The sequence below is a fragment of the Ambystoma mexicanum genome, chromosome 7q (assembly GCF_040938575.1).
Source record: "Ambystoma mexicanum isolate Mex_15411 chromosome 7q, UKY_AmexF1_1, whole genome shotgun sequence".
In the NCBI taxonomy this organism is placed as follows: Eukaryota; Metazoa; Chordata; class Amphibia; order Caudata; family Ambystomatidae; genus Ambystoma; species Ambystoma mexicanum.
Window position 1 is genome coordinate 771,985,608 of NC_090941.1, and position 25,482 is coordinate 772,011,089.

A 25,482-nucleotide genomic window follows, 5' to 3' on the forward strand; every position below is an offset into this window, starting at 1 on the left:
CATCATGCAGCGACTGCCTCAGGTCATCAAACTGGCTATGGCCTGAGATAAGATCATCTGGAACCGTAACCGGAACCAGGCCGCCATCAGAGCCTTCATCACCCTCTGAAATGTACTCCAGGTGGTGAGAGGAAGACCTCTGTGGACCAAAGCAATGCCGGACCTTAGCCATAGCCTTTCTAGGGGCAAACCCCGTGCCACGGGCCCCTCCGACACCACCGCCTCGAAAGGCGTCGAGGGCGCCGAACGAGTCGGCGCCGGCGTCGACAGAAAAGGCGTCGACGTCAAGCGAATCGGCGTCAGCTGCAGCGCCGCCAGCATCGGTGGCGTCGACACAGGCCTCGAAGCCGGAGCTCCGAGCGGGTCTCTCGACGACCTAGGCGTCGACGACCCCCTCGGAGGCGGAGACAGGATTACACGGTCTCGAGCGCGTCGAGGACCGGGACCTGGAACGGGCATGGCGAGAACAGCTACCCTTGTCCGAGCGGGACCTCTCCCGCGAGCCGTGCCGACCACCCGAGCCCGAAGGCATACGGGCGGTGTCTCTCGACCGGTGCCGACCGACCCCACTCGGAGGCGCGGACGGACCGGTGCCCTGCGATTCCAGAATCGCTAGCATCTGCTTCCCGAAGAAAGCCCATTCCTCCGGTGTCACTTGCATGGCATGGGATAAGCGGGCGGAGTCCTCGGAAGAGGACAGGGAAGGCGACCTATGCCAGCGCTTCTGGGAATGCCTCGAAGAGGCGGAGGAGTGGCAAGACCGACTCCTGAAAGGAGACCCACCGGACTTCCGACGATGGCGCGGAGAGTCGCCCCTCGAGTCATCCGTCAAAAGCCCCGCAGACCTCAACCTCCGGGGCTTAGACACCCGGCCTACCGACAGCTTCTTCTTGCGTTCCCGCAAGGCCTTTGCCGTGAACGACTGGCAGTCGACACAGTCGTCCGTATCGTGGGCCTCCCTGAGGCACCAGAGGCAGGCGTTGTGCGAGTCCGTGACCGACATCTTGGACCCACAGTCCCCGCAGTTCTTGAAGCCCGGACGCGGGGTTGAAGATGAAAAAGACATTGCCACGAACAAGTCTTCACAACAAACCAAACAGGTTCAATGAATCGAGAATTGAAAACAGCAAACTCCAACGAGTCGAGGCGTACCGAGATTCACAAAGCGAACACGTTCGCGGAAAAAACGGAACTGAGGCTATGGGCGTTGTGCGTCCTACTTATCACATCGGGTGACGTCGGCCGTCAGAGGAGGTCCTCGGGGACGCCGCATCGACGTCATCGACGCAGACGCCAAAGATTTTCCGAAGCAGCACAGCTCTGGACATTACCTGTCATAGATATGGAATACGTCGGAGGACCCAATCCCCTCGAAATATTGATTATTGATTGAAGACAAACATGGTATGCTCGCCAGAAAGGTTGAGTACCATAAGAAAAAAAAAGTAACAGCCAATGCTTAAAAGTTCTAGCCAATGCTAGTGCGCAAGTATATTTTGTGAGGCCTGGCCCAGCCTTGTACCAGGGCGATGCACTACAGAGGGTCACTGAAGTCAGCAGGCATAGGAAAGGGGTGAGCTGGAGTAGCCAGAGAGGGCAAGGTAGATCTGAGAAAGGGGTCCACCATCATGCTTTTCATTTTGGGCTCTATCCCTTTCTGTAACCTCCCTTTTCTGTGGGACAAGTGCTCTGGGTATGACATTATAAGGCAAAGGTCACGTGTTATAGTCGCAGGGATTGGACTTGATTGTGTTCAACCCAAGTGACAATTTTTCTGTATAAGGATGGGGTCTACCACTCCTTACTTGATTCTTTTTGGACTTTCACGACCAAAAGAAATCATTGGAACTCTATTGGGAATGAAATCCATTCCAATGTTCTCCAACAGTGAGGTGAAGCTAGAAGGCATCCAAGGCACAGGAAAGTTCTGTCCCCTAATTATCCACAGGGATATGTGGGGGTGACCACAGTCTGCAACTCTTCTTGAACTAACCCGACCTTCATACCACGAAGATGAGCCCAGCAGACCCACGTGTGCCCGGAGCGAAGGGGAGCAACGTCCAATTAGCATCTAACCTCCCCTATACTATCCAGTATGGCATAGCCCTTTCCCCAATCGCTTGGCCAGCTTGGAACTGATTTTGAAACGTCATGACTGACGATGTGTGTCTTTTTAATGTGCTGCCTGTGTATTGTTTGGCAGAGCGCTCTCGGGCAGCAGAGTTCTCTGCTCGCATTTCATATCTTATATACATTTGTTTTAATTGCAATTATGCTCCTGGTCTCTTTTTTTCCCCTAGCGGGGTGTGTCCTTTACTCTGGTCTATTGGATATTATGTGCATGTTGGGGCAGAGCCTTCAACCAGTTTGACAGCAAGGAAAGCACAGAGAAGTCCAGTTTATGCTGCCAAACCACCTAAGACCAAGAACAAGGTACTGTCAAGAGGGCCTGTCCCTCTGGTCAACTTTAGGGATCAAAGTGACTTATAAGCACCCCCTTGTCTTATTATTCTTTAAAAATATATCCTTGCCAGATCACCCGTGCTCAAGTAGCCAGAGTGCTATTCAGTAACAGTTCTGCATTTCCTGTTCTCTCTTAAAGGGATGGGTTTTTGTTCGAATTTGTAGGAATTCTATTTTTTGGAGTCTTTGCACTATTGATTTTTGGATTGCTACTGTTTTCACTTCACATGCCACCTGAGAGTAGAGCCTACCCTTGGCCCACATTACCACAAAAGGCAAAGGAGGTGTACCTGTCGAGCTATGTCTGTTTTATCTTTATGATTGGGATCATTCATGGTTTAGTAGTGGTGTGGGCCTAAGTAGGTGGTTTACCCACTACTGATCCCTGATCTCCTGCAGAGAAGTAGTCATTTCATCACAATCATTTTTTTGTAACGTGCTTGAAGCTTTTAAAGAACAAAATGAAGATTGTACCTCTTTAGTTGGTTTAAATATTGACTGGTCAATATACAAGTAATTCATTCTAAAAAGGAGGCAAAAAGGAAATATCTTATTTCAGATTGGCATTTCAACTGTGAACATTTTGGCTAGTGAACATGTAAGACTTTTTCGAATTATGTAAAACCCAACCTTACATTAGATTGTACTCGAATACCACAAAGAGGGGTATATGCGTTTAAATAGATTAGAGACTATGGAAGTGATAGATGGTAGAAGGTGGATTCCCGGATATGAACGCTGCCGTACAGCCTGTAAACAGGTCATCCACATGGAAAACCTAAACACTGTATGATTCATTGTAATGCAATAGATTTAAGACAGAAAACTCTGTTGAGATTTACCAATGGTGTTTCCCATTTAAAGACTCCAGGGTTTTGGCAATGGGTAATTAATGAGAATTATGAATGACTGGATTCCTCTTTTTGTGTATTGAAGTACATTATTTTATGTATTGTGGACTTTGTATGCTTTCCAAATCAAAATAAAATAAGAATTAAATGGACAATTGCGCTCTATTCTGATTTGGCGCACTTACATAAAGCATCAATCTGTGTAGATGGTGTCCCTAAAAAAATAAAAGAAACCCATTTAGAAAACAAAACATTTCAAATCCCCCCCCCAAACTATTGGCTATTTAGACCCTTAACACTAGGGCTAATACTATCCTTCTGTGAAGGAAAGTGCACCGAAGAATCACGATAGATTTACAAAATAAAAATTGAATATTATCTGCAGCTTTTCAATAGAACTAAAAAACAATGGTGTACTGCAATGCAAAGTTGCATTTCATTTGGGTCTCAAAATGTTTTGTAAATTACAATTTGTCTTACAGTTTCGTAGTTGAAAAGAATCAATCTGCAAAATTATCCAGTTGCCTTACCTGGAAAATCAGTTTTCATAACATCTATTCCCACTTGAAGACCGGACTCTGCTGCAAGAACTGCATAGTTCCCCTGATGAGAAACATTGAAGTTGAAAGCAGGGAACGAGCTGCGGTAATCATTTAGTAGGAACGGTTTTCCTTTTGCTGTTCTTTTTAGGACTATTTCATCCCACTGTATTTTCAGTTTTTCTGCTATCACCTTCCTTATCATCAGGCGCCCCGCCTAAAAAATGAAGCAGAACATGTTATGTAGATAGACGAATAGTCACATTCAACAGAGATAGAACACGTATTTTACTCGTAAATATTTTAAGTGAATTGTAGAACTAATAAAAACATTCTAGTATTGAGGTAACAAATGTTTGGGAAAGGAATGTAATGCTTTTTACTACGAATATACTGGCGGAGAAATACGCAAACACTCTACCGCTGTATATGAAACTGCAGCCATATGTTAAAATGTTTCCAAACAAGCAGTAGAGAAGACTATGTTCTTTAGGTTAAATCAGCTCTGAAAGTTAGAAAAACTGGGATGACAGCTTACAATTCTTCTAGAACAAATAGCACGTGGTTATGAATTTCTTTCTTTTAATACTGTGCCTAAATTGATAGGACCCAGAGTGCTTGAAGACCGTCTCAAAGGGAAAGTGTGCTCAAAAATGTTATTACAGCTGCTGGTAGAAAAAAGGGTTCTGAAAATATTTTAAAGTGGTGTCAGTCTATCAGCAAGCATTTTTGGTGGAGCTCCAAAACTTGTGATGGGTCTGTAGAAATTCTACTTGAAAAATGGCGTTCATTGATGCACCATTGTTCCAAAGTACACTTGTGGACAGAAAACCAACATTTTCACGAATGTGCACATGGACCTTTATCGAAGGAGCAGGAAAGCAAGAAGAAGTGGTTGGTGCCATGTTCACCTCCATACAAAGCTCTTGAGAAGATCGTGTACGATAAAAAGCTTTCAAGAGACCTGAAGGGACTCACAGAATTCTGTCATACCGGAGATCTGGAGGTGTTCCACAATATGTGCCTAAAGTACAGGCCCAAAAGGTTGGATTTCGGCATAGACAGTATGGAGGCCAGAACAAGACTAGCTGTACTTGCGCACAACGAGAATGTTGGGAGGGAACAAGCGAAAACTGCAAAAACCTTTGGGATGCTTCGTTACCTCAAGGCCTTTACAAAACGAGGCAAACAATGTGTGGCCAAGCCAATATACCAGGAAATTGAATTTAAATTTGTGACACTTTTGACATGTGTTGGCCATGCATACTCATGGACTCGATCCCGATTTTGTTCCTAGGACATATACAATGCCTCAAAACATTGCAAATGAGCCCTGTCCAACTAAAGCAGAACTTGTTGAAAAGTGGACTTCCCGATATAAATGATTTGTAGCTGTCCCCATAATCTGCTCACAATAACATTTTCGATATGTTCCCCAATGTTTGGACATTGTACATCAACAATCCAATCCTGTTACACTCAATTTCAATGCTATAAAAAGTATTTAAAAGTATTTACTTATGCAGATTAAATTTGATGTATGATTCATTAAAGTATATCTTTTACCTTCCCTTCATTGATATTACTAGTCCTCGATCGATAAGACACATGTGTGCGGTTGCTATTGGTGATATAGTTGAAAATAGAATTGCCCTAGCACATTGGTGCTGCACTGCCCATTTGGGTTGCTGAAATACTCATGGGCAAATGAATATTTGCCATCCGTGAACGGTACACTAAGGTTAGTGTCTGTCAAACCCTCTTCTAAACCCAAACCACATCCACAAATGCATTGCTTGGCACTGGCATTGAAGGCCTATGGTGGGTAAGATTTTCATAGCAATGATCAATCGCCTGACCTGTGTTAATCCCATAACTTCCAGAACATTGTGCTTTAGCGGTGTATTATTTTTTCAAACAGCTCGGCGAGTGGCCACCTTTTTGCACACTCACAGACTATTTCAGTCTTTTGATGTGTGCGTTTTTTTGGGTTCTCCATAGCTATACATTGCTCACCATAGCGTCCAAAATGTCATTTTCCAATGTATCCTCTTTGTCAACTTTTTGGCAATAAGTGCCTGTTGTTGCTAGGTTGCCATACAGTGTAACTCTGTGTTTTGCTTTGCATGTGCCCCTCACTGTGTCCTTCCCTAGTGTTCTCCCCGCCCCCTCCTCCACCAGTCCTCTTCTTTCCTCTCCCTACCAACTCTATGATGCTCTCTGTCTCTCTTATCTTTGTAACTGCTTCTCTACCAACTACCCTGCTCTCCTCACTAAATCTGGTAGGAAGAAGTTTAAAAAGGACATCCAAACCAGGCCTCCCTATCGCTGATACCTATACCAGTGCTTCCTCCAGGCAAATCCTCAACGATATCCCCTTTGTCGTTCCCTCACCACACCCCTATGGACTCTACATATGGTCTCTGTGCTGACTCTATTCTCTTCTTCTCCCATTTACGGTTGCACCCGGTGGGAGGCCCTCTTGGTCATCATTAATGTTTACTTAACACTTCTTAATTAACAAGTCTCCTTGTTAAAGTCTCCTTGGAGACTTTAACATCCAACTAGATGCGTCCTGTACTTTCTCTATACTCACGTAAAACTGCTCTCCTGAACATCCCTGAAGATGTGCTCTCCAACCTTGATTCCAACACGCACTGTGTCCTCATCTTACTCAATCTCTACTCTGCCTTTGACATGGTCAAACCGCCATCCTGCTCAACTGTCTCCGTGATAACCGGAGTATCACTGATCAGGCACTGGCTTGGCTGACTTCTTTCCTCTCTGATTGACCCTCCCAGGTCCAACTTGAGTCCTTCCTCTCCTCTGTAACGCTCACCTGATTCCCACAGAGGCGCGGCTCTGAAGATGGACTGGAAGGGCCCCTCTATTCTGGCTTCTCTGGCTCGCAAGAATACCCTCCTGTACGTGGAAAGGGAGTATTACCAACTGGCGGAAATAATGTTCAAGCCTCCCACTCCCATCCAACCCTCCACGAAACCTCTTCCACGGTTCCCCGTGAAGCCTCACCTTAGGGTTTGGAATGGTGAGCTCTCCGTCCTGCTTCAGATGCAGGGGCGCATTGAAACCCAGTTACTTCACTGGATTGAGGGTTGATGGAGTTCAGGTAAGCTTGACTGTTCAGGTAAGGCGCTGTAATAGTTCTGTTCAAAAGTTCAAGCTCTTTAATTATGTCCGTTGTCTTATTGCAGCAAGCGCTAATGCTCATGTCTTTTTCCCCTTAGGGGCCGGGGTTCGGATGCCGGAGAAATGGCGCCGACCTGAAGTGAAGCGTGCCGCTTCAGTAAATGGCAGGTGAGTTCAAGATGAGCGCTCAGGTAATGTCTTTACAAACGCTCAACAATGACTGTCTTTTTTCCCCATAGGGGCCGGGGTCCGGAGATGCCAGGAAGCGGCAGGACCCGAAATGCAGAGGGAAATATCCAACAGTTAAGTCTTAAAAGGAAACTGAGCTTTCCTTATTCCTTTTCTCCCTCTCACCTTTGTTCTTGTCTTTTTTCCTCTAGGCACCGGAACGTAGCTGAATCCGGAAGATCGCTGCTGAAGATGGAAGCGCCTTGCCAAGGTGAGTGAAATGCAGCGCTGCAGCGATCGAAACGAAATGCTTTAAAAAAAGATGTCTTCCTTTTCAGGATCGTCGGTGAAGTGACTCCGGAATGCAGATTTAGCAGGTAAGGGCTTTTCTTCACCTAATCTCTCCTTTCTCCCCTTGCAGGTGTTCCAGGGTGCTGGCAGGCGTGGCTGAAGTCAGGATGCAGGAGCAGACACGGTGAGCGTCCAGCTGCTAGGTGCAGAACAACGCGAAGCACGTGTGGCTGATCGGGTGTGGTTTAAATAGCCTTGGAAGAAGTTCCTGGTATGTATCCTTCCACCAATCAGGTATGTATCCTTCCCCGACCACACCCAGGTGGTGAAGTAGTCCCACAGGTAAAGTAGTCCCATTAAGGCCTCAAGAGGGCCTGGATGAAGCAGCATGGTCTGCATCAGGTAAGTGTGCACCCAAGCACTTAAACACATATCCTCTCTTATGAGCCTGGCGCCTAAGGCGCCAGGACTGGGGGCCCCTATGAGCCTGGCGCCTAAGGCGCCAGGACTGAGTCCAAAGGGCCCCGACTTGGGCCCGCTGGGACTTCCCAGGGGAAAATGATGTCTGCCTCTGGGGTTGCTGGGCCCGGCCTGGCTCCTTAGAGGCAGGCATCATGACACCTCTATCTGCTTTCTCTCCTCCTCTCCCCTGCTGATCACCTGGCTGAAACTGTGCTGGTTACCTGGCTACCCTCTGACCTGGCTACCCTCTGATCTCGGGCCCAGGTCCCCTCCCCGCCAGTTGCACACCTGCACTGCCCCCCTGGGCACCATTAGCAATCAGGGACTGTTTCTGTATCCCTAGAGCTCCCTACCAGCAATCGGCACCCGATGTCTGCACTTACCCTTGCACTTTCCACCAGATGGCCGCAGTTTTTATTTATTGTCTTTCTTTCTTTATTTCGACTGTTTATCCTATACACTAAACTGCCCCTCCCCCTTCCCCTTCCCATTGCACTTTTCCCCTTCGCCCTCCCCTGCACTTTCACAATCTCAATGCCACCTGACCTAGTAAGATCTTTGTCTCTGTCTTCCCTCTGTGCCCCCTCCCTTGCCTCGTTGTGCCTTGAAGCACTTGTGCATAGGTGCGTTATAAATGCCATATCATATCATGATAGGATATCAAGTTCTGTTTTGGACAGACACAAAAGGAATCTTAGGTTACACCAGCCTTTGAGGGGCTTGTAGTATCAGTTTTACTTACCTTGTGTGTAACTGTTGTCCAAAACTAATTTGAAGCAATGGCTCCCCCTACCGAAAAGCAACTGTAATTAAATATTACTCCCCAAGGTCCAACTATCCTAGAATGACAGTTATCCAGAATACAATTCATAGTTTTATACCATGTCTATTATATGAGTATCAGAAGATCAGAATAATGTATTGTCCACTTCATTAGACTATGTGATTTCTTGCTGAGATTCACGGTACAACGGATACAGTCTATCAAAGGAATTCGATGTTGGCTGGGTTAGCCTGCGCTCACCAGCAATTTTCAGATTTCGAAAACTGATCTACCGCCAAGGGCACACCCTACTGGAATAGTGGGAACCAATTCTTCATCATCTTAGGCCCCTTCCTGACTTGGTAGGGCCTTCCCAAGAAGATACGTTTTTTTGTTTGAGCGTTGCAATTGTGCGCTTGCGTGCACTACTGCAATGTTGAGCACAAGGCTATCGACTTCTCAAGTCCGCATTTGAAAGTCAGGGAACGTCTCTGAAAAACTGTCTAACGCTCATCCACGCTTACCCTATGAACACGCACAACTAACTTGATATGGGCAAGCAATGTAACCTGTCTCGCTTGAACATAGACAGGGCTGCTTCAGGTGGGATAGATAGTGTGAACAGCTGTCCCCTGTTATGCTCCCAACATAATGAGTACAAACCTCTCAGGAAAGAAGCAAAGGTTAACTTTATTCTGAAAATTTAAAAATAATCATCAAAGGTGTCTGCTCTTTGATAACGTTGAGACTCCAGAATTAAGGATTTTGCCTATGGAAAGGCCACTGCGTCGTGAATGACATCACATATAGGTTCATAACCCGCACTAGTGATGGGTAAGACAGTATTCATGAACGCGCGGCATTGGTGGATGCCAGCCAACAATTTGTTTAGTTTTCATGCGTATTTCGAATGCCACGTGGGTCAGCTGTGCTCATTGCACCATAGAGGGAAGGTCACTTCGTGGGATGATGCTTGTGGGGATAGAAGAAATTAATCAGTTCACACTGACGCGTCTTGTCTGGTATGTTTTATTATTGTACTATTCTTAAATAGCATATGCCATGTTTAGGGGATCTCACCCTTCTTACCACATGGATAAGATTTGTGATATTCAAAAAGAAGATGCGTAAAAACAGGTGTCTACACCACAACGGCAGGACAAGAAAAACCAAATGTATATCAAAAAAATCACATTAAAGGGTATTTCTATTATTAAATCTGTAGAGTCAAAACTCCTAAAATGATCAATTTACATAAAAATCAAACCACAATATATAAAACATGGACAACATACGCTTCACAAAACACAAGGAAAACACATGCTGTGGGTTAATTGTTGTAGTTATTGCAACATTTCTCTGTCTGAAATTTCACACTGGAGTAGTTTTTCAAATTCTAAAGTGCAATTGATATATTTTTCTAAAACCCAAGAAAAATATATCAATTGCACTTTAGAATTTGAAAAACGTGATTTTTTTAATATATATTTGGTTTTTCTTGTCCTGCGGTTGTGGTGTAGACACCTGTTTTTACGCATGTTTTATTATTGTGGCATTCTTTCACAAAAACTAAACCTACCACGCATACACAATGAAAACAAGCTTCAATTGTTGTTTGACCTTGGACGAAAGGGAGCAATCGCCAGGCTAGAAGGACAGAAGCTGTTGAATAACCGCAAACATGATAATATTACTGTATTGAAAGTGGACTTTGGAACATTTAGTTTCAATTTATGCAAAGCGTTGTTCTGAGTGGACACTCCGCGTTACGCCAATAGAATGGAACTACCAAACATAATGTCCGTTGAACTATCCATAATATTTTTGCGATTAAAAATGGCATTTTTTCTTTTTGCATACGGAAGTCTTCAATGACGTGTGCATATACCATTTGACGAAAATACTGGACAGAATACGTTGCTCCATTGATTAAATATATACTGTGCCATATTTTAAAAAACCAAGAGCGTAACTCACGGTTTCTTTTAAGTCTACTAATAATTGTTATTTGTGTTTAGTTTAAATAGGAATGAGTAAAGGTTTGTTCTTTTGGCCAGTATTGGTTACTGACATTGTTATGGGTTGTTAGTTGGAGCATATTGTGACGATTATTCATCGACGACCCACAACCACAACCTGTATGCATGCTAGTGATATCTAAACCACTTCGTCCCATGGAATATCAGGGTGTGCTAGCAACGTTGCATTATTGGATGTGCCGGGGGCAGAACATTTTCCAAGGGAACTTGGTTTTGCTTTTTGATAGATAATATTTCCAGTTCCATTACATTGCCATCCGTCTGTTGTTCCATTTCGGCGTCAGTTTCTCCTTACCATTGGGAGCTATACCTACTTCACAGCGCTAACCTTTCATGCACCTCGTAGTCTAAAATACTCCCCAAGGTTGTCTGTCTGTGTATGTTCATTGTGTGTGGTTTGTGTTCGTTATTCGGTTTCATCCGGTGCAGAATTACAGGATAAATTTGAATAAAGAATGGATACTAAAATATATTTTTATTCTGTTATCTACATAGATATATTGTCCGTTCTGCAAATGCCATAGTTTCCAGCTGCCCTGGGATGGCTTCTTCAATCAACAATGGCAGATACGCCTAACGGCATCTTTTAGCATCACCATCATGTGGGACAATCGACCCGGACCAATATGCCCTTTGGCGGTCCCAGCGACAAGGAGCAACCTGTCATCATTTACGGTGTAGCAAGAAGCTGATGCGTCGAATCCACATCTTCTCCTGAAAGGAACACCATGTGCGTCATTATAAAGTTTTGTCAATCTAATCTAAGGACACACAACAATTGGTCGTTCATCGCAATCAGTGGATCATGATAATGTGGTTTTTGGAGCGTTCTTTGTAAATAAAAGCATTCGCGAAATTGCAGATTTCTGATGTTTTCTTTAAAATTATTGATTGCAAATCCGATTTGGGAGGCGCTGTGAGAGGATGTGTGTGTTGATTTTCCGAGTTCTGCGTTAACTGACGTAATGATGTGGTTGATGACTCGGCGTGTTTGGCTACGCTGTCCACTAACGTAATGAAAATAGGTGGAGCATATTGTTTGGAATAGTGATAACAGCTCCAGGGGGGGGGGGGTGATATGATTTACTGCTGCGAGGGCACTTGAATTTAGGGCTATGCAGCAACGGATAAGATTAGCCCAAGATGGCCGTGCCCAACCCGTCGTTTTCACATGTGTAAAAGTGAGGAAAACTAAGGTAAGATGCATCGGAACGTTTTTTCCAATCGTTCACTGTATACTGAAAAACACATGCCCCAACACTCGGGACAATACCATTTTTGAGCGCACTTTCCCTTTGACTTATGTTGCTGGACACTGTAGCATTATGTCCACGTTGGCAGAAACATCTACCTTGCAGTGTCCCAAACGCGTTGGTTGCTTCTTCCACTGTCATGTTACAAATGGTTTTGTAAGCCCAATCCATGAGACAATTTTAGGCATGCTAAGGATAATAGGACATACAGCACTGCCAATCCAAAAATGCAGATGTAAAATTGATGTCTGCTTAAAAGACACAGATCAGCATGGATCATGTTCTGAAGCTGTTCATTTCAGTTCTCAACCAAGTTTATTTGACCCTACCACCTGTGAACGAAGGACGTACCGTTTTACTAAGCATACACTCTTTTAGTAGTCTACCTTCTCATTTTAGATGTTTCACCTGTTTGTGTTTATACTTGCAAAACCATTTTCTCAGTTTGCACACTCCATTTTTCACCATGCCGCAACACCCTGGTGTTTTTAGCCTGCTCCCCATGTTATCACAGTATACACTCCTCTTTTGCACTCACAGCTTGAACTCCCATTCTTTAGAGGCTACAAGCACAATTTCTAGATATGGCTGGAGAAAGATGTAGCTCTTGGTGTCAATCAGCTGCCCATGTTGCATAAAGAGTGCATCATCTTCGCTTACACTCTCCATGAACAGTCCAATACACCACGGAAGGCTTGTAAGGCACAGTCTACCCTCCAGCAAAAGCAATTGTGCACCCCAGGCCTAATTGTTTCCAAGGAGTTTTACAAAGCAGCTGTAGGAGCGGGAGTGATTGTGCATTACTCTTGCCAAGGGGAGAGGGGTGTTAGTGTTATATATATATATATACATATATATATAATACCTTGCTGCTAGTGCAAGGCATAGTTAAGGTTAAGACTAAGGGCCTGATTCATGGAACATTTTCCTATGTGATTGCGCCATTAGAAAACACTTCCATGAATCAGGCCCTAAGTCTCTGTGGCTTATATCAGAAAATGACTTTTCTCGGTAACTTTCGAACCCTTGCAGGACAAAATATGAAAATATTCCACAGTAATATTTCAAGACAGCCATCTGTGCATGCTCAATTTCAGCATTGTACATTAACGGCTTCATAGTTTAAAAGATGTTTGCTTTGATCGCGTTTTCAACAGCCTTTAACATTGGGGTTTGTCATGGGAAAAAACATATTTCTGGCCACTTAGATTTTCACAATGTTTTGCAAGCACCTAGGTTTCATCATCTGGAAGTGGTGAATTGGAATTCATTTTGAAAATCGACTTATATATACTAACAGTACAAACTACAGTCCAACCCTCCCCCAAAGATAGCAGCAGCCCAACTACTCACGGGCCCTGCAAAGAGCTTCTTCCTTCCAAGCCACCCAAGATCACAGCTTCAAGCGAGCTCTTTCCAACTACCAATTCCACCCTCAGGACTATCCCGTGAGCCAGCACCACTATTGCAGAGGAGCCCATTAGAACTACACCAGCTCCCTTACCTGTTAGGATTGCGAGATTATGCTCGAGGTCACCCCCCTGTCATCTCCCAGCCTTCTCCCTTAAACGAAATTCTGACCTTAGTGCCAGAACGTACACCAGTTGTGCCACCTCAACTACGAAGTCAACACATGACTCTAACAAACCAGCTATCATAATAACGACCAGCCGCATGCCACCCCACCTTGCCATTCACAACCAGAACTCATGTCTGAACCCTGTCTCCACTATGCAATGCCCCCACACTGAAGATCTCAGTTGAGAACCGTATAAAACACAACAACACTACAAGAGCACCCCCACCTTTTTGCGCTTGAAGCCCTCGAACCCCCAGTCACCCATGACCCTGACCCTTCCCCCGGAGTGCAAACTCCCCCCACTACTTGGAGCCCTTATTAACCCTAGGTTACTCCCGGCTCATGTGCTGGATATCAATGATCCGATAACCTTGCAGAACTTAGACCTTCTGCCCCACACCGAAACTTGGGTTCACCAAGCCTCTGGCCCAGCACACTCTCTAGCTATTCCAGATGGATTTTCCATCCTGAGATGCGACAGACCGCTCACACGAGGCGGAGGCATAGCTCTCATCTAGAGACTCCCTCCAAGTTAGACCATGCAGTACTTCCACAGGAACTCACTGCGAGTGTCTCACTATAAAACACTTACCACTAACCCCATTGATACCATCACCATAGATATCCTCTACTGCCAACTAGGCCCATCAGCCACCTTTGAGGAAGACCTTGTCCACTCTATAGGTGACAAAATTAAGCCCACATCCAGAGTTATCCTCTTGGGTGACTTTAACCTAGGTCTCCACGACCCCCTAGATACAGCAGGCACCACAGTAGCCAGTACCCTTGCAGGCCTTGGCTTCAAACACTGTGTGGCCTCACCCACCCACTGCAAAGGCAGAACTTTGGATTGGATCGCCGATCTGAACAGCCAGACCCTTACCACCTCCAAAACCCCCGGTCAGACCACCACATACTGGGTTCTCCCTTCCTGCACTGAAACTTCCACCACCCTTCCTACCCACACTACCACCCATGTTAGCCTGCAGCTCCTGCAAAATCTCCAAAGAGTCAATTACACCCGCCCTATCGCTATTGAGTCTGGAACGCCTTAATGCTTCCGACCCCCAAAGCCTCGCAGACATTTATTTATTGTTCGCTTGTTAGGCGCTTATACAGCAAGTATATACTGTTTCAAAGCACACAAGGGAGCGAGACATATTGAATAAACAAACAGAGAATGGGAAAGGAAAAAGGTCAAACCTTCTATGCCTTGTGAGTAATTAAGAACGTGCAAGTGCAGCAGGGAAAAGGGCAGAGGGGGTAGGTGCAGGAGTGCCCATGCCCGTGAGTGAGCAACAGATGAAGTGCATGGTGAGGTAAGTGTTACACAGCATAAACCTTGTTGGGTGTAAGTGCGAGCCTCCAGGCGGAGGGAGCGCCAAGGCAAGTGCTGAGAGTAGACAGAAGCTGGGGCGATTGGGTGTGGGAAGTCAGGGGACCTGCGGATGCATAAAGGCACAGGATACCAATCACAGAAACTGTGAGATTAACAGAGGAGAGGAGATGGGAAGGAGGAGGTAAAGAGCAAGGTCTTGAGGAGCTTCCTGAATTTAAGGAGGTCCTGCTGGAAGGCATAGAGGGAGTGGGAGGCTGTTCCATAGTAGGGAGCTAACTGTTTAGCAAAGCGCTTTACACACAGAGAGTTGGTGCCAAAGGAACGCAAAAGGTCTGGAGGGGGAGTATTTAGGGAGATAAAAGTGAAAATAGTAAGGTCCCCAGGCCCAGATAGCTTTGTGGATGATGCAGAGGGATTTGAAGTTAATTTGTGCAGCAACCGGGAGCCAGTGAAGACTTTTTAGGGCAGGAGAGATGCAGTCCCTGGGCTTAAGGCTAAGGTTAAGTCTTGCTGCCCTATTCTGGATTAGCTGTAGAGGTCGCAGAGTGGAAGAAGGTAGAACAAAGCAGTAAATCTGGTGGCCTCGCTCCTCCCCAGAAAATCCAAACCAATGTGCCACCTTAACCCATGGTTCACTGCTGACCTCCAAGCTTTGCGCTCACTGAAGAGAGAAGCGGGAAGCCACATGGAAAAAAAACATCAAACCACCATAAAATAAAATTTAACAAGATTGCTAAAGCGTACAAACTAGCCATCTCGGCAGCCACGGCAGAAGTTTATAACTCCGGAATAGCCAAAGCCAGCTCCAACTCAAAAGAATTATTTAAAATACTTAGGGCATTAGAAATCCCCGTCCCTGCCCCTGTCGGAATCAACAAAGATGAAACTTGGTGCACTAACATCCAGAATGCCATGTGTACCAAAATATGCACGCTACAGCAAACAATTGCTAACATGTAAGCTTTAATCACCCCCTCCAGCTCACTGCCCATCATTAGAACACACACCACACCCCCATTCCGCTTCAGAATTAGAAACAAACAAAATCCACAGAAACCTCAAACCGTCCAACTGCAAAGGAGACATCTGCCCAGCAGCCATTATCAAAGATTGCTCCGAATGCCTTGTCTCTTTCTTCACCAAATTTATCAACGCATCCTTCTCTGACAATTTGGTCCCGAGCGTTTAAAGAATCCTGGGTCCACCCCCTACTGATAAAACCATCTCTGGACCCGGAGGGGCCTAACAACTACCGCCCAATCACTACATTTCCCTTCCTGCTCAAGATCCTGGACAGAGCTGCATACATTCAGATCCAACACTACCTGGAATCGATTCTAGGGGGTTCAGCAATCTGGCTTCCGTCCAGGTCACGGTACTGAATCAGCCTATTGGATCTAAAAATTCAACTGGATGCCTTCAGAGATAAGAGTACACTAGCCATCCTCCTCCTACTGGATCTCTCGGCCGCTTGAGACCTTGTAGACCCTGCAACCCTTTGTCACCACCTCTGCTACCTTCTCCCATGAGACTACCGCTTGGATAGCATCCTTGCTACAGGGTAAATCCATGAGAGTCTTCTCAGACACTGTGAGAGGCCAGCCCATTCCCATACTGTGTGGCGGCCCTCAAGGCTCCTGCGTCTCCCCTTCATTGTACAACATATTCACCAAACCCCTATTTGACCTACTGGACAACATCTGCATATCCTATACCAATTATGCTGGTGACACCCAAATACTCCTTACCCTTTCTGGCTCTTATGGCGAAGACTTCCTCAGGCTCAACAAAGTGTACGCTACCATCCAAACCTGGATGGCCACGAACGTCTTATGCCGGAATGACAAGACGGAGATCTTGTTCGTAGACTCTCCCTCTATGTAGCAAAAGCTCAGCCCCCAGTACACCACCTTCAATATAGATGAAATCCAGATCCCAGTATCAACGTCAGTAAAAACACTGGAAGTCTAGCTGGATGCCTCTTTATTGCTCACCAAACAAGTGAGTGCGGTGGGATCCACCAAACTTATCACTTCAGTGAGAAACGTCATGTCACCTGAGAGCTGCCTAACCATTCCAAGAGCAATCACGGGGGCAAGACTGGAATTTTGTAATGCCCTCTTTAACGGAACATAAACTACAGATAATTCAAACAAGACCATATCTCAGCCGCCAGAAAATAGGCACACTGGCTACCCATTAAAACAAGGATCATCTTCAAAACCTTGTCCTTCAAACAAGACCATATCTCAGCCGCCAGAAAAAAGGTGCACTGGCTCCCCATTAGGAAAAGGATCATCGTCAAAACCTTGTCAATTACCCACAGATACCTGAGCAACAGTGCCCCACAATATCATGCTAGGAAAATTGAACAATCAAATTCCAGCAGACCGGTAAGGTGCCTACACGCAAATCGGCTGGTCCTGCCCAAAGTGAAAAGAGTCAAAGGAGGTGGAGTGAGCTTCCCATCGATGGCCGCAAACCAATGGAATGCCCTCCCAGAGAACTAAGAGCAGAAGACTCCTATTGGGCCTTCCGCAAGGCCCTGAAAACCTGGCTATTTGCCTAACGGTCCTTCTAGGACACAACCAATGACTACTGCTCCAATCAGTACTGTTACCGCAGTGGTGTGTCAGGAGCGGTACAACACTCCTCTATTGAAGCTTTTTATATCATCTAACTGGTTTGCAACGGTGCCCTGATGTCTCAGGGTTTAGGCGCTTTACAAATTCAAAATAAATAAATAAACCGTACACACAGAAAACAAGCCAACCATACATACAGAAACTATAACTGCACACAACATACAAACTCACCCCCACTGCATACACATTACAACACACACTAAAACAAGGACATACATAACAATACATTAAGTAGGCCATGTTGAATTAAAAATGTATATATACACTTCTATTTACAGTGATTGGTGCACAATCAATTTTTCAATGATTAGCACTTCCATGCACCCAAATTATATCTGCAGTCAAGCATGAAAACCCAAATTTGGTTCCTGGAAAGAATTGTGCTAGGCGCACCAAGTAATTTTTCATAAAAAAAATAAATTCAGTACCTCTTCTGTATCCCAAATTGTTGCCCCCAGCGTGCACCAAGATTACACCCAGTATTTTGCCACTGTTATAATACAGAACAAGTTTCTCCATTATGTCATTCCATTTTGTACTGTGATAGCCATGACATTCCACTGCAAGAAACCTGAGGCGTTTCCCCCCAAGTTAGTCCCGGGGATCCTGTGTTCAGGTGGCCAGGGGAGGGTCATCATTCTTGGATCCCAATGCTGGGGGCGGACGAGCGAGGGAGGGAGGATCACCTGTGCAGGGGGCACTTGAAGACTGCGAGAGGAGCGCCCTTGGGCGAGAAACGGTATCCCATTTTTTCTGATGCGCCCCTACCCGATATCCCAGCAGTCTTTATGGGATATTGCAACCAAAATCCCATCCACTCCCCATACTTTCCTGTATGGAAAGGACGGAGAAAACAACAGGGGATCTCAAGATTATCTCTAAACCCCAATATGAATTTTGCGTCTCCACATCACTACAAATCCCATAATCCCCTTCTTCTCTGAGAATATCAAGGGGGATGTAAAATAACACCCCTGGAATATCTCCATTTTAACTCCCATAATCCCACTTCCCCATTGAAATCCACAAGAACTGGGACGTGGAAGAGGCAGATGGGAGTCATGAGGATTACCCATAGGAATCCATGGGCAATGGATTCCTATGGGCAGTTTCCATGTTGTCCCGATAATGAGGTCAAGCAGGGAGGGACAACTACTCACCCCTGACCATAATCAACTCTTGTTGGGAGTATGAAAGCAGCAGCCAGAAAGAGCATTGGGAGCGACTCAGGGATGCTGGAAGGTACCGGAGAGAAGGAGAAAGCCCTAGTGAGCTGCAGAGACCCTGGGAGACCTTGAGGAGGAGAAGAAAACCACCCAAACACTGGCCCTGATACCAGAGAGGAGATCGCAGTGTGGAGGAGGAAACCAATTCCAGAAGGCAAGACCAGGGGCAGCTGGGGTTGCCTGGAGGTACCAACAGTTAAACTCCTCCCTGGGCCAGGCAGACGAACCCAGGTCACTGAGGGGCAGAGGGAAAGACCCTGACCACCTTTTAACATAAACTTTTGGCTCCTACAGCTCCAAATGACAGAAAATTCCATTTTGGGGGCTGTTAAGTGGGGGCAAAATTAGCCCAGTGCATTCTGGGACTAGAAATTCTGAACTTTGGAAGGAGGCTCAAGCCTGGAAGAGGGAAGCTTTCTTGCTGAAGTTTAAAAAGGGGTATGAGTCCGGCCAAGGGAGACCCGTGAGGAACTTGACTGTGCTGCAAAAGAGAAGACTTGAGCCCGGCTGAGGGAGCCTTCTAGGTGAATTGTAAACTTTGAGAGGAATCCGAGCCCGGCCAATGGAGAACCTTGAGGCACGGATGAAGGGTATGAGCCCGGCAGAGGGAAACCCAGTGGTGAAGAAAAAGACGCAAACAAAGCCTTCAATACAGCTGGTGAGTCCGAAGAAACGGTGTGAAGCCGGTCTCTGTCAGAAGAAGGTTGAGAGCGGAAAAAGTGTGAAGGTTGCAATCAGCAACATTATGTGAATACAAGAAACTTGTCAACAAAGAACTTGTGTAGATTTGAACTTTTGGGAAAGCCAAGAGAATGGGCAGCTGCAGAGTTGTAAGGCACTGCAGGAATGCTCAATCAAAGGTCTCTCACTGCCCCTTTTGTTTCGGTGTTGAAACTGAAGGTACCAGAAGTCCCTAGGAAAGGACGGATTGAGGTGTCAGAGTGGCCCTACAAGGGTCCCATCAAATCCCCTGTACAATCGAATGTCTCTGACCCATTGCTGTAGGAAAGCTAGGGGAAGGGAAACCCTGCTTTCTGATGAGATGAAGCAAATCATGAACTATGTTAAGAATTCATGAACTGTGTTTAAAAGATGGCAATGTGAACCCGACGGAGCGATGCCAACGGAAAAGCTAAGAGAAGTAAATCCTACATCATGATAGTATTGATATTCAGAGTGAAAGGCCATAGTGCACCCGGCAGAGGGAGAACCATGCTGCAAGAAGGATCCATGCCCGACGGAGGGAGATCCAAGGGGCAAAAAGCAATCGTCCGGTGTGCAATATCACTGAAGGAACTTTTTGTTTGTTTGTTATTTTGTTTGATCCAGCAGACCTTCTAAGGCAAGAGACTTTGTAGACATGAGACCTGGCCCCTGAAGGTTCAGATATCGTTGAATGGAATTGTGAACCTCGAGTTCTGCCTTGCCCGGTGCTTAAAACACAGGGAAGGGAGACCCCGGCTAGAACATCCGACATTTTATTTATGAACACTTCTTTCTATTCTACTGAACATTATCCCACACTCTTTTGTAATTTAGCGTAAGGATTGGCAACAAAATGTCCATACAATTACTCCACAGTAATACAAGTGTTTTGACTGGTGTTATTAGATAACTAAAAAAAAAACATAAAAAAATAACTACCTCTGGAATAATTTAAATTGGCAAGTTAGGACCTTGGATTTGGGACAACGTTCAAACTCCTCAACCAGATGATGAGCTTAAAGTTTGCACCATCTGTAAAGCAAATTTAAAAAGGGGTAACCCTTACAAATATCATTTAGGACATTCTGCAATTGTTGGCACATATGTTTCACACATTTTCAAAATGTTTCTAGAAATAAAACAAAGGAACAAACAACAAAGGAACAAACATCAATAAAATAATGTAGTTAGTACAAGTTAAAATCACAATTATTATTGTATTTGTTGAGCACAGACCTAGCTTCGAGAAGCAACAGAGCGCTTTACAGAGGTATACAACAATAAGGATACATAACGGAGCAGTTTAAATAGGTATACAACAGTGTAGATGCATAGCAGAGTGCTTTTCGGAGGTAACAACAGAGCAGATATGCAGCAGGGCGTAGGATAAGAGAGGCACAGAGGAAGGGTACAGCTGGCATGGAGGCGAGGGGAGGGCGGCGTATATAGAGTCAAGTGGTGCAAGGGACAATGTGATGGCCTAGGTGTTGAGGAGATATTCCTTGAAGAGGTGGGTCTTGAGTTCGTTTCTGAATTGTAGAAACGTGAGGGTGAGTCTGATGTTGACAGGGAGGAGGTTTGGGGCAAAGACAGAGGAGGCTTGTTTTCTGGTCCTTTCCTTTTTGCAGCGGCAGAATTGCACGTGTCCTGGCTTCTGGTGGTGCACTGTCCGCCTAATATTCTGGGTTTCTCTGCAAGGTAGCTGGGTGACTTGAGGGCGACTGCCTTATAGATGATGCAAAAACCTGAAGGTGATTTGTGCGTGCAGTGGGAGCCAGTGAAGGTCGATGAGGGCCAGGGTGATGTGGCTGAATCTGCGTATACCCTTGATGAGGCATGCAGCCATACGTAGGCCACTTCTCAGGGGGCCTTCGTGGAGTGTACTGCCCCCATCCAGGTTTTATAGGACCAGTGCTTGAATAGTGGATCTAAAGCTGTCCAGAGGGAGGAAGGGCTTGATTTTCCACAGGAGGAAGAGCTGATACCAAGCTGTCTTGAGTTTTCTTAGCTATGTGTTTCTTGAAGGAGAGGTGTTTGTAGATGGGGAAACCGAGGGATTTAGCGCAGGAGGTGAGCTCGGGTGTGAAGCCCTCAAAGTTCATGGTTGATAGCCAGGTCTGTATGTCTGGTTGTTCGGTGATGTTGGTGAGGAGTAGGAATTCGCTCTTGGAGGGGTTGAGTTACAAATATGCACTGGACATCCAAGACTGGACCAGAGAGGGGCAGGTTTTGAGCCTGTGGATGTCCTTGATGGAGTCGATCTTGAGGTATAGCTGTTTGACGGCGTATTGGTGGATGTGGATGTTGTGTATGGCTGGTAGGGCTCCCAGCGGTTCCGTGTGTAGATTGAAAGATCACTTGGGAGAGGATGGAACCTTGCAGGACTCCACAGGAGACAGGTAGCATCAGCGATCTAGAGGAGTCAATCTAAACAAACTGCTGGCGGTTGGTGAGGTAGGGCTTGAACCAGCGTAGGACAAGGTTGCTGATCCCCATGCGCCAACGTAGGGTGTCCGCAAGCGCCTGGTGGTCTACTGTGTAAAAACTGGCTGAGAGGTCGAGTAAAACCAAGAGGCAGTGGTGGACGCTATCAAGGATGTTAAGGGCGGTGTCGACCACCTGTATGGTTGCTGTCCCCATGCTGCATCTGGGTCTGAACCCGGATTGGAAGGTTTAGAGGAGATTGTTGGTGTTGATGTGTTGCTGCAGTTGTGCAACTACCACATCAATGATCTTACCCAAGATGATGGGGTGATAGTTAGCTAGTTTGTTGGGATCCAGAGTGGGTTACTTTAGTAGAGGAAGGATTTGCCCTGTTTTAGGGTTGATGGTGAGGTGACCTGAGTTAGGGATCTGTTGATCTCCAGGTAGGGAAGGCAAGCTTCTTCTGGGAGGGTCTTGTGGATGGATGCTGGGATGATGCTGTCTGTATACGATGTGGCTTTGAGGGTGGCCAGGGTTTCTACTAGGTCCTCTGTCATGTAAGTCTTTAACATTGTCCAGGTTGTGGAGATTTCATAAGGGGGGACGTGAGGTGGGTCTGTGGACGCATTGCTTTGTCTATGTGCTAGCAAATCGTGCAGATTTTGTTAATGACGAAAGTGTTGATGGCAGTGGATTTTTCAATGGAGTGTGGCATGGCAGGGGTGGGTAGCAGGTTGACGCAGTGCTTGACTGCTTTGAAGAAACCATTGAAAGTGTAACAGTACAAAAATTACATGAACCTGTACCTTCTAAAGTCCCCAAAATATCAAATTGGTGAATCTGTGTCACTTCCAACGTTACCAAATATTGATCCAGCGTATGCTTTTTCTTTTTTTACGCTGCTTAAAATAGGGAATAATAATTGCAGTAGGAAAAACAAATGCTGCTAATTGTCTGCAAAAATGAAAGTATCATCGATTAAGACCTACTTTAAAACTGAAATATTTACCAAAACCATGTGTTTTATTATAATGTATGTATATATATATATATATATATATATATATATATATATATATACCTTGTTAAAGGGACGCTATGGTTAAGTTGCACTACTAAACAAACCTATGAAATTCAATGGAAAAACATTGCTACAAGGACGTTATGGTTACAGGTAAAACCAAAAAAAACAGAAATGCGCCAGTTATGGCAAGGTACGCAACTATAACTCGTGCTATCACTGTGCACTGCAAGGACTAACACCCATGACTTCAAAGATGACATCACAAATGTCATTGATGACATCAGTGATGCCATCACATGTGCCTTTAGTTTTAATAACAAGGCTCCACAAGGGATTGTCAATATAATGCTGCCACAAAACTTTCCGAGGTCATTGGGAGGACTATCATGAAATACATCTTTCAGCACACAATCCATTGCTATATACACCATTGCAATACAGACTTTGAACTACAGACAGAGTGACGTTTGCCTTCATCAATGTTACCGCACACCTGATTCACAATCGAACAAAGGACGAAGAGGCAGAGGTTGAGACGTCCACAACCGAGAGCCGAACGTCACTGCAACGTGGTGAGTACACAAAAGATCATGATGGAATTGCACAGGCCTGGTAGTGTACAATAGTAGGAAAGCAGGATGTTTTCTGTTTGTGCGCAGCAATGGCTACCACCCTAGAATGGCTGGAGGAGAATTTTCCACATGAACAAATGAGTGAGGACGATAGCCCCATTGGTACCAGCCGCACTGTGAAAAGGGAAAGAGTTACTGCAAGGGCAAACACCCTAGAATGGATGGAGGAGAATTTTCCACATGACGAAATGAGTGAGCCTAGGTAGGGGACGCAGTGGCAAGAGTAAGACAATTACAATGTAGTGCTTCATGTAAATTAACCACATTTGTTGTCCTTTAACAGAACATACGGGAATACAAAGGAGTACACCAGAAGCGGCACCTTTTGCACAGCAACATATGGCCACTGAAACTGAAGTTAATGCTGGACATATAAAAGTACACCGCCTGGATGCCAAAATGGATGAATTGCACCTCCAATTTGCCGCCTTGAAGATTTTTGTAGAAGAACATATTATGGGTAAAATAAGATAACACTGCCCGATTTGCACATGCCCGCCGTCCCCCTTTTCCAGCCCCCCCATCCCTGCAGATTGCGTGTCATGACAGATGCTTCAATGAGACCGCAAACCCATTTTCACCTCACCAGAAGCTTGTTGAAATTGCAAAATCCCCAGTATTTTTATCTGTTTCTGGTCCCCCTTCCCTTTCCGAATAGTGGCTATGAATGTCTGCTTATAAACATTAATATGTTAAGGTGTACTGATTGTCTATGTGCCATTTCCTTTGTTTTAAGAAGACCATTGTAAGTGAGAAGGGCACAGCACTAGTGGGGATGATTGCAAATGAGGAAAATGGAGGAGTGGTACGACTGCCACACCTGGCTGCCCTATGCGCAATCACAATGAAAGCATCCGTAGGACGCCAGTATGGGCCGCATGTTTGCATGCACAGAACCGCCTATAAATAGTTGCAGGACCGTACGTTTCTCGGTCGCACAACTGTGGACACGTGTATTTCGTTCTGTGATGCCTGGTAACTCCGTCCCTGGTCATGATATGCAAAGAAACGTGTGAAGTAGTTGTAGTAGGTGTAAGCGCGCACCCACGTCCTGCGAGAACCTTTGCACGTAAACATTCCACCTACTGTATCCTTATTTGGCAGACATGAGACAGATCCGTGCACATCGAAAGAGGACAATTTTCTGCAATGTATGGAGTGTTACAGTGAGAGTGCTCCCTTACAAAGACCCTACACTCTTCCTTCTGCATGTAGGTATTGTAGGGAAACATTTCGGCCCACTTTGGAGTGGCACGTGCTCCACAACACTCCTATAAAAGGGCACACACCACAGGTGCGCTGCAATCCCTGTTTGGCTTTCCAGAGAAGGGCAGCAGTGCACTTTGGTTAATGCAGAAATTGCTTTCTCACCAATTGTGTGCTTGCAAACTAACTCTCCAAGTAATGGTCACAAGATATTCTGCTACTACCTCGGACTCAGGAGCACCACACCCTCACCACCAACACCTCCTTCTGAAGGTCCTGAGCAAGGGAACAGGTGTCATAATGTGGAGGGCCAACGAAAAGGAAATGAGAATAAAGTAGAAGGAATCCCCATTGCCTGCAGCCAGCGTGAGTCGTGGGTATGAAAACCGTTGGAGATGTTCCAAAATCTCGTGCAAACCAGGTACAATGCACTGAGGCTCAGTCATGGAAAACCTGGCTACGGCATCAACTCCATGAGGCGGCACCTGAAAGCGAACTACCAGGCAGCCGTTCGGAGGGTTGTCCCCTTCCAAGCAGGCAGTGGGTTATTTTCCTCTACAGCATCCTCCGCATCTGCTCCTGCCACCACTAGGGACACTCCAGTGGGCAACTGCGTCCTGCAAGAAGCCTTGGAGGACATACGCACTGCAACAGACCCGTAACTTTCAAAGGTCACTGTACTGTGCATGTACTGCGATTCGGTACTGTGTAGGAGGGGGACATTTT

General features: G+C 45.6%; 1 protein-coding gene across 2 annotated transcripts in view; it reads right to left on the reverse strand.

Annotated features, from left to right (window-relative positions):
• The window catches only part of AASDHPPT (aminoadipate-semialdehyde dehydrogenase-phosphopantetheinyl transferase), a 512,586-nt gene that overhangs the window by 382,804 nt on the left and 104,300 nt on the right, over positions 1 to 25,482 (reverse strand). For both annotated transcript variants that reach the window (XM_069640723.1, XM_069640722.1), the window contains exon 2: positions 3,845 to 4,070. In XM_069640723.1, coding sequence (XP_069496824.1) covers positions 3,845 to 4,070 — 226 coding nt within the window. The remainder of the gene's footprint in view (positions 1 to 3,844; positions 4,071 to 25,482) is intronic.